The 9286-nt window shown below is 31.6% G+C and overlaps 1 protein-coding gene across 1 annotated transcript; it reads left to right on the top strand.

Moving 5' to 3' along the window:
• Positions 1 to 8206: 8206 nt before the first annotated feature.
• Positions 8207 to 8731, top strand: LOC107614959 (cell wall / vacuolar inhibitor of fructosidase 1-like). The gene has a single exon (XM_016317086.2). It carries the CDS (start codon positions 8213 to 8215, stop codon positions 8729 to 8731), a length of 519 nt encoding a protein of 172 aa, XP_016172572.1. The 5' UTR covers positions 8207 to 8212.
• The last annotated feature ends 555 nt before the right edge of the window (positions 8732 to 9286 follow it).

Raw genomic sequence — 9286 nt, 5'->3', positions numbered from 1 at the left:
AATATATGGTTCAATTATTAAATAATGAATTCAATATTTATGTACTATCATTATATCAATAAAAATTGTTATTTTCTAGATTTATCATTTTAAAATTATTTAAATATATAAATCTGATTAAATCTTCCTATAAAACTCTTAAATAATATGCAATTTATTTATTTAATGTTGCGTGTAATTTGTCCAATTTTTTTTTTTTAAAGTCGGATTGGCTTATAAATTAAAATAAAATACAAAGGCATATCGGCATGGAATTGGTAAAAAATCAAAAGTGATCGAGGTGAATTAGTAGTTATTTTTTATTTAATTATTAGCTAAAGAATCTCTTGGTTCCAAACACTACTATACACAGGGGGAGCCTACCGACGGAAGTTCCAAAGCCATTTTAGAGGAGGAGGTTACCGACGTCCATGCCGTCCATTTTATTAATCATTGACGGAAATTTTTTTTTTTTTGTGGATTTAAATTACCTATAATTTAGCTGTTAGTAAGTTTTGGCACTATATAGACGTTATTAGATGCACACAAATAATATTGACAATGCTGCTAACCAACGACTTAGTTGTTGGTAAATTTTTTTTAGTAAAAATTTTGGTAGTTTACCAACGACTTAACTGTAACGTTAATAAATTAATTTTTATTTAAAAATAATTTAATTATTAATTATTTCCGATGTTATGAAAATAATTTTTCGAAAATAAAATGAACATTGTGACTTGTCGACAATTTAGCCGTCAGTAACATAAATTAAATTATTTAAATTAATTTTTTATTTATCGACGGCAAAACTATGGAAAATTTCACGGGTTAAAAATTTAGATTTTCGTGCATTCTTTATATTTATCTACGACTAAGCTGTCAATAAAAATCAAATAAATGAAACGGCTTGTTTTATTGCAGTCGGTATAATTAATTTTGACGACAGTTTGGCCATCGGTAAAGGATGCATCCGAATTTAAAATGGCGCAACCTCCCCTCTTAATTCCTCTCTATTCTAGCAAACACTGTCTCTCTCTTGTTCTACATTCTCACTCTCTCTCAAGTGCACATTCTCTCTAGTTACTCTCTCTACTCGGAGCTCCGATCAACATTTTGTCATCGATATTGTGTTCATGATAAATTTCTCTTTAATTTAATCAATTTAATTTTTACCGTTAGTTAATTTTTTTCTGATCAATTTAATTTTCATATTTTTTATGCCTTTGGGATGTTGTTGTTATTGTTGCTGTGGGGATGCTTTGTAATATTTTTTTTTTTAAAAGAGAAAGTTTAACATCGAAATAGAGCAAACAAGCAGGAAAAAACAAAGAAATAACTTCTATGTCATTTCTGGCATAACCATCAACAACTTGAGTTACTGATCATACCATTTTCTAGTACATAAAAATGTTTGAGCCACACAATCTCTAACTCCTATTGTCTTACTCTGAAAAATACCATCATTCTTTCGTAGCTAGGGGTGGCAATGGATAGGTAGGGTAGGGTTTGGATCCAACCCTAACCCTACCCGCGGGTTGAGATTTTTATATAAACTCAACTCTACTCTACCTGTGGGTTGAGAATATCCCAACCCTAACCCTATCCGCTCTTAACTCGCGGGCACCCGACCCTACCCGCGGGTTACAAAAAATATACAACATTATTATATAACTTGATGATAATTTAAAATAGAATTGATTTTTATGTAAAAAAAAAATTATTAAATTATCAATTAATGATTTTCTTTTAGTGACTAAGGATCTTTTGCATTTAGTAAGAGGTCTTTGATTCAACATCCACTTAAAACATATTTTTATATAAGTATATAATGTAAACATATATAGAGTGCGGGTTGGTCGGGTAGGGTTGAAACTCAACCCGCACCCTACCCGACCCGCACCCTACCTTCCCCGCTGCGGATCGGGTTGACAAACCTACCCGAGCGGGTGGGATTGGGTTGGGTACCCTCGGGTAGGGTACATATTACCACCCCTATTCATAGCCAAATGTTCCACAGAATTGAGAAAAACCCGACCATCCAATTCCTGCGCAAATCTTTTCTCAACGGTATCAATCTCCAACTCTCAAAGTAATCTTTCAAAGTACCAGATGCAGTCCACTTCTGTCCAAACTCTGAGATCCATGCACACCATACCTGCCAAGAGAATTCGCAAGTAACAAATAAGTGTTATAAATTTTTTACTTCTTTGTTACATAAGACGCACAGATTATCATTCAGTTGTAGAATTCTCAGTCTACATAGTCGATCTTTTGTATTGATCTGGCCTACCAAAACAAACCAAATAATATTTTTGCTGATTGACAGATCTAATAATTTAATTTGTCCAATTAAATTGATATTTATTTATCTAATTGTGTTTTTATTGTTATTTTTATTGAATCAAACAATTACAAATTAATATAAGTAGCCATAATTTCTAAATGTGAAAAAATATTAATTTTATCAATTATTACATGTTTAGGATAGAGATTTGAACTCCTAAAATAAAGTTGTAGAATGAGAGAGACGAAATAATACTGTGCGAGAGCATGGAGATTTTTTCGGTTTGTTTGATGTAGAATTTATTAGTGTTTGCTTTGTACTCATTTGTGAGAATCAAAGTGATTAAAACAATTAGAATCAAGAGTTGACTCAGCAAATGAAGCAGCACTGAGAGCCACAAATCTGCTACTAGTCAGAGCGGCAGGAATGGAATTTCAATGTCTCGTAGTGATGATGACAAAGACAAAGTTATAGTGCAAGCATCTAGAAAACACCAAACCCTAACCTATGCTTTCAAGATGTTGGAATACTCATGGCAAGAATTTTACAACTCAAAAGCGAAAATTGCCATGGACAAATTCTACCGAATATTTTCGGCCGGAGATAGACTGAATTTGAAGGCTCAATTGAAAGCATGTCTTGTATGTTACCCACGCATGGCTGAAGTTGGTGTTGATTCTATCTGCTTTCCATGGAATCAGTGATTGTGAGGAAAGCTTCAATGGACAATCTCCAATTACCAGTTATAATACTCTTGTTTATGATATTGTTTTCTTTTACAGCAAATTTAATGCCAATGTATTTATCATGATCTGTAGAATAATATAATTTTACAATTATTTAAACTTAAAATTTTGTTTTTAAGAAAAAAAATTGCATTATTTATTTAAAAAAAATAAAAAAATATTTATTCATTATTATAATTTAAATAAAAAAATAGAATATAAAATAAATATTAAATTAATTTTTTTAATAATTACTCAGCCAGAAATACTCATAAAGACATGAGATTTAAGAGCATACAAAATAAATATAACACACATACTTCTTACAGTAACATGATAAAATCATCATCATAAACGTAAACTCCGAGTAATTAGTAAATAATTAGTTAATAAATTAATTATTAATCAAGAAAATTAAAAAATAAAATTTTATAATTTAGTGAGGTAGAACTAATTAAAATAAGAATTTTGACAATAATTTTAAAAGATTTGGTCTAAAATTAAACCAAACATATCAAACCAAGCGAACCGAATCCAAAATAGGCCCAAAGTCCAATCCACTTATATATAAATGAAGGGCATCAGCCATTGTTTCCTCAATTGAGGATGGAAGCACGTTGCAGGTCGAAGGAGAAGAGAAGCATATATGATGGAGACCCCTAAACCCCTTTTTCCTTCAATCTTCAAATTCTTCTAATTTTTAATCCGGAGTTCTGATTGACGAGCCGTCAATGGCCATGTGTTCGTCTCGGAGTCCTCTTCAATTCTAATCCAACAAAGTGATAAGAGTCTTCCATTTTTGTGCCCAGTTCTTTGCCTCCATCTTTTCCACGTTTTTAGTTTGAGAATCGAGTGATTTTGATGATTTTGATGGTTTAGGGTTAAATTAGCATCGAGTAATTGTGGGTTCCATCAATTGCTCGTGGGTAAAAGTATGGAATCGTTATTTCTTCATGACTAAAGATGGATGGGGTCTTATTGAGAAAAGAGACTCTCTGTGGGTCAGAAGAATCCTTCGCTTTAAATATGGTTGTGGTACCGATATTATTCCTAAGGTAGTAAGGTGGAAAGGAGGAGGAATGAATCAAATCTTTGAAAGGGCATACGCAAGTCTTGGGATAATTTCCAACAAAACTACATTTGGCGTATTGGGGATGGTTCCAAAATTAATTTTTGGAATGATAATTGGGTGCCAAATATTGGTTCTCTTGCGCCATATGCTAATCAGGTTTGTATGCCTATTAATTTGGAAGACAAACTTATGGATCTTTTAACTATTTCAGGTAGCTGGGATTATGATAGGCTCGCTACTTGGCTGCCTGATGAGATTATTCAGAAGATTGTACCTATGTTCCTGCCCTCCCCTTGGAAGCAAGAAGACCAAATTGCCTGGAACCCTTCGTCTAACAGCTATTTCGATCTCAAATTTACATACCAAAAGTTGAATGGAGAAGAAGGCATAGCTAGCAAATTACACAGCGTGATTTGGCATTGGAAAGGACCAGAATGCATTCGGATCTTTCTCTGGATAATGTCTACTCACAATGCTATCCTCACCAACATGGAAAGAAGGAAAAAGACATCTCACCCTTCAGACAACCTGTCCAAGATGCTCATGTACCGATGAGACTACTCTACATGTCCTCCGAGACTGCCCCTTCGCTGCGGGCATCTGCTCCCGTTCATCCATGCAGCCGGCATAAACAATTTATTTCTTCTTGATTTGCATGATTGGCTTCTTATAATTTGGGAAGCTGTTCAATTATGCACGTTGAGCTTTGGGGTATTGTTCGCAGTCTACAAATTGCTGTGGTCAACAATATCACTTCCCTAGTTGTTGAGTCTGATTCTATTCCTACTCTTCACTAAGAAAGGACATCATTCATCCCACCCGTGTGCCCCCTTCTTGAAGACATTGTTGTCCTTGCCAGCTGTGTGCCATATATCTCTTGGTCCCACTATCTCCGAGAAACAAACTTTGTTGTCGACAACCTTGCCAAGAAGGGCCATGATATTCCCTTTGGCCTTCATCTCTTTGAAGCTGCTCCCCTAGATACAGCTATGATGATTATGCGTGATTTGTCTGGTTCTCCCATTTTAAGGGATTCTAGTTAGTTTTCTTTTTAGGGTCTTCGACCCCCTTGTCATAAAAAAAATTTTCATCTCAAATTATATACTTGATATAATAGTAATTAATTATAATTAATTATAGTCAGGGACGGACATAAGGGGGACGAGTGGAGGCCTCCCCCAACTTTTTAAAAAAAAGATTAATAGTAATAAGTTATTAAATATGATTTTTTAATTTATTTAATATTTAGTCTAATATAAATAAAAATTCAGTCTAACCTAAATATTAATAATTTTCAATATCCAAAAAATAAGTGACAATATTAAAAAAATCTGAAAATATATTATTACTAATATTTTTTAATTAAATAAAAATTTTCAAATCCTATAAAGTGAATTTTTTTTCTTCTTGTGACTGTCATTCTTGATTCATTTGGTATTAATTCTCTCTGTGTCAACTGCTACAATTGAGAGATCTTTTTTAGCTACGAATATTGTGAAGAATAACTTAGAAACAAAATAAAAGATGAATTTCTTGCTAATTCTCTTTTAATTATATTGAAAAGAAAAATGCTGAAAAATTTGATACAGATTCTATTATCGATGAATTTTATGATATAAAGAATCGACCACTTTGTTAGTAAAAAATACATATATATTTTTTGTACTTTAAAATATATTCTCTATCGGTATATTTTTGTAATATATTTTACATTATATAATTTTTTGCATAATTTTTTAATATTATATATATTATTGATCCCATAGTAATATTTCTGAATCCGTCTATAATTATAGTTGATTTGGTTTAACCAATTAAATAAAATAAAAATATATATCCTGAAGACAAAACTACATCATATCAGTTTTCTCATTAGTTATAGTTGATTATAATTGGTTCCTTATTTGTTATAATTGATTTATGATTTAGTGTGATATGTACATTAATTAAATCAATTAGTTGTGTAATTTAGGGATAAGTATTGTTTTGATCCTTAACGTTTAGGGTCAGAATCAAATTTGTCTCCAACGTTATTTTTTATTTGAAATCGTCCCTAACATTCTAAAACGATATTAAAATCGTCTTTTTTAATAAAAAATTTTTCTAAATGACAATAATGCCCCCTTTTCACCAGTTCACTCTTCTTCTTCTTCTTCCATCATTAACAAAATTCAAAACTACAAATCCTTCTTCTTCCTTCTTCTTCCATTAACAAAATTTAAAATTACAAATCCTTAAATACACTTAACAACAACAACAACAATTACAAATCTTTAGAAAATTAGGGGTTGTGATAAACATCAAATTCTTCAAATCCAACAACAACAACCACAGATTCAGAATTAAAAAAAAAAACAAAAAGAATGAAAAAAGTAGCCGCATCAAGTTGTCTTCTTTTTCTTCTTCTTCTTCTTCTTTAAAATTTAAAATTACAAATCCTTAAATACAATTAACAACAACAACAATAATAATTACAAATCCTTAGGAAATTAGATTCAGAATCCAACAACAACAACCACAGATTCAGAATTAAAAAAAAAAACAAAAAGAATGAAAGAAGCAACAGCATCAAGCAATTCAGAAACAACATTAGAACAAAACAAAAGCAAAAATTATCCTTCAAATCCAACAAGAACAACAACAACAGATTCAGATTAAAAAAAAGAAAATTAAAAAGGTAACATCAATCCAGAAACAAGAACATAACAAAAACAAGAACAAAGATTAGAGAAGGTGGTTGCAGTAGCAGCAACGATGAAGGGAGAGGAGCAGCTTAGCGTCAACCTCCTTCAGCCTCGACGGAAACAACTATAGGGTTTGTGATGAATTTGAAAATTAGGTTTTGAGATGAATTTGAAAATTAAGAATTCTGATAAATAAGAACAGGAATTAGGAACTTGAATCTTAACTTACTTATGATGGTAGTGACGGTGGAGCTGCGTGGTGGTGGTGGTAGTAAATATGGATAGCGGAGATTAAGGAGGGAAGAGAAAGGGAGGCGTGGCGGTGATGCTGGAAACGCGAGCAACACGACCACGATCACAACCACCACCTCCCCAACGACAACGAAAAACAAGAGGAGAGGGCGAGGTCCAGGTGCGGCGAGGCAACGCAAGGCGAGGCGAGGGCAAGGCACGGTGAAGCAAGGGCGAGGGGGAAGCCAAGGCGCGGCGAGGCGAGGTCGAGGGGGAGAACGTCGGCGATGGCGACAGAAAGACTTTTTTTTCTCTCTTCTCTCTCTGAGTCTCTGCTCGCTTCTCTCTCTCTTCTCTGAATGAGACTGAGAAGAAGTGAAGAACGAAGAAGCAAGGTTGCTTCTCTCTCTGTCTTGTGATATAAGGGACGATTTTAAACCCCAAATAAAACGTTGGGGTCGATTTTAAATCCAAAATAACGTTGGGGACGGATTTGATTTCGACCCTAAACGTTAGGGACCAAAACAGTACTAATCCCTATAATTTATTTGTTATAATTGATTTAATTTATTTATTTATTTGTTACAAATAATTGATTGATATAAATTATAATAAATTATGTAATATTTAAATATCTAATCAAATAAATTAGTTTATATAATTAATTCATTCTAAAAAATTATATTTAATGAGTTAAAAAAATAAATCAGTAAATACTCTCAGAAATATGCCACGTGAGGTATCATTAAGTGGAGAAATCTAATTTTTATATAATATAATAGATATAATAGATAACAAATAGAATAGATGATTTACAAAAATACTATTTGTATATTAAAATTAGTCAGTCACTAATATATTTATGTATAAATATATGTGTTGTTTAATTTATTTTTAATATATATTTATATTTTAATATATATTTTATACTAGTAAATAATTTTGGTGACTGATTTCAGTATATTTTTAACATAGTTGAAATATTTATATATGTGAAAGAATAAAATTAATTATGTTTCCAAGACCGTTAGTTTTCATTTGTGATTAAAATTAAATTTCAGAACATAAATATCCAATGACTAAAATTAAATGTATAAAATTAAATCAATCCAAAAGAATAATCAAGTTTCCAAAGACCAACGAAATGATCTCTCTCACCATTAAATTTCCTCACTTATAAATATCACCCCTTTCATCATGGTGGCTTATACTAAATTATTATTCTGTGTAATTAAACATGAAGCATTTTTCTCTAAATACATTATTGTGCACAATTGTTGTGGCTTCAATTGCAATAGCACCATGTAAAAGCGATGACAAACTCATAACAGAAACATGCAGCAAGACACCATACCCTGCTCAATGTGTTAGTTACATAAAAGCTAATTATAAAAGCAATGATGTTAAGGGTATTGCAGGTCTTGGAATAATCATGGCACAAGATTTCCAACTCAAAGCAGAAGCTCCCAAAGACATTCTCTTCAAAATGATTTCGGCGGGAAAGAGACCAGACATTCGATTTGAGATGATAGCTTGTCTTGGAAATTACAATTATCTTATCGATACTACTATGCCTGAAGCCATTGATGCTTTCAAACTTGGGAAACCCCGTTTAGCTGAAGCTTATGCTAACACTGCTGCAATTGGGGTTAGTAATTGTGAGAAAAGATTCAATGGCAAATCGCCAATCACCAATGAGAACAATATTACTCATGAAATTGCTCTCATCCTAATAGCTATTGCTAAACAATTATAGAATATATAGTTCAATTATTAAATAATGAATTTAATATTCATGTACTTTCATCAATAAAAATAGTTGATTTTTAAATTTATCATTTTAATAATTATTTAAATATCTAATTGAATATCCGTATAAAATTCTCAAATAATATGCAATTTATTTATTTAATGTTGTATGTAGTTTGTCTAATTTTCTTTAAAGTTGGATTTATTTGTTTATAATTAAATTAACCACAAAGGCATATTGACATGGGATTGGTTAAAAATCAAAAGTGATTGAGGTGAATTAGGTTTTTTTTTAGGTTTAATTATTAGCCAAAGAATTCTTTTATCACAAACACTATTATACAAGGAGAGTTTACTGAAGACCATATCGTCGATAAATTTTCAAAGGTATCAATAATATTCGAAAGTTTTTATTTTTTTCGGCTGTCAGTAAATTTTAACATCACATAAGCATTATTGGATGCACACAAATAATATTAACAATGTTGTTAATCAATGGCTTAGCTGTCGGTAAATTTTCTTTATTGAAAATTTGGAAATTAGTTTACGGACGACTTAACGA

The sequence above is a fragment of the Arachis ipaensis genome, chromosome B1 (genome assembly GCF_059453495.1).
Source record: "Arachis ipaensis isolate K30076 ecotype BB chromosome B1, ASM5945349v1, whole genome shotgun sequence".
NCBI lineage: Eukaryota > Viridiplantae > Streptophyta > Magnoliopsida > Fabales > Fabaceae > Arachis > Arachis ipaensis.
Note: the sequence above shows the minus strand (reverse complement) of the source record. Positions and strands in the feature narration are given on the sequence as shown.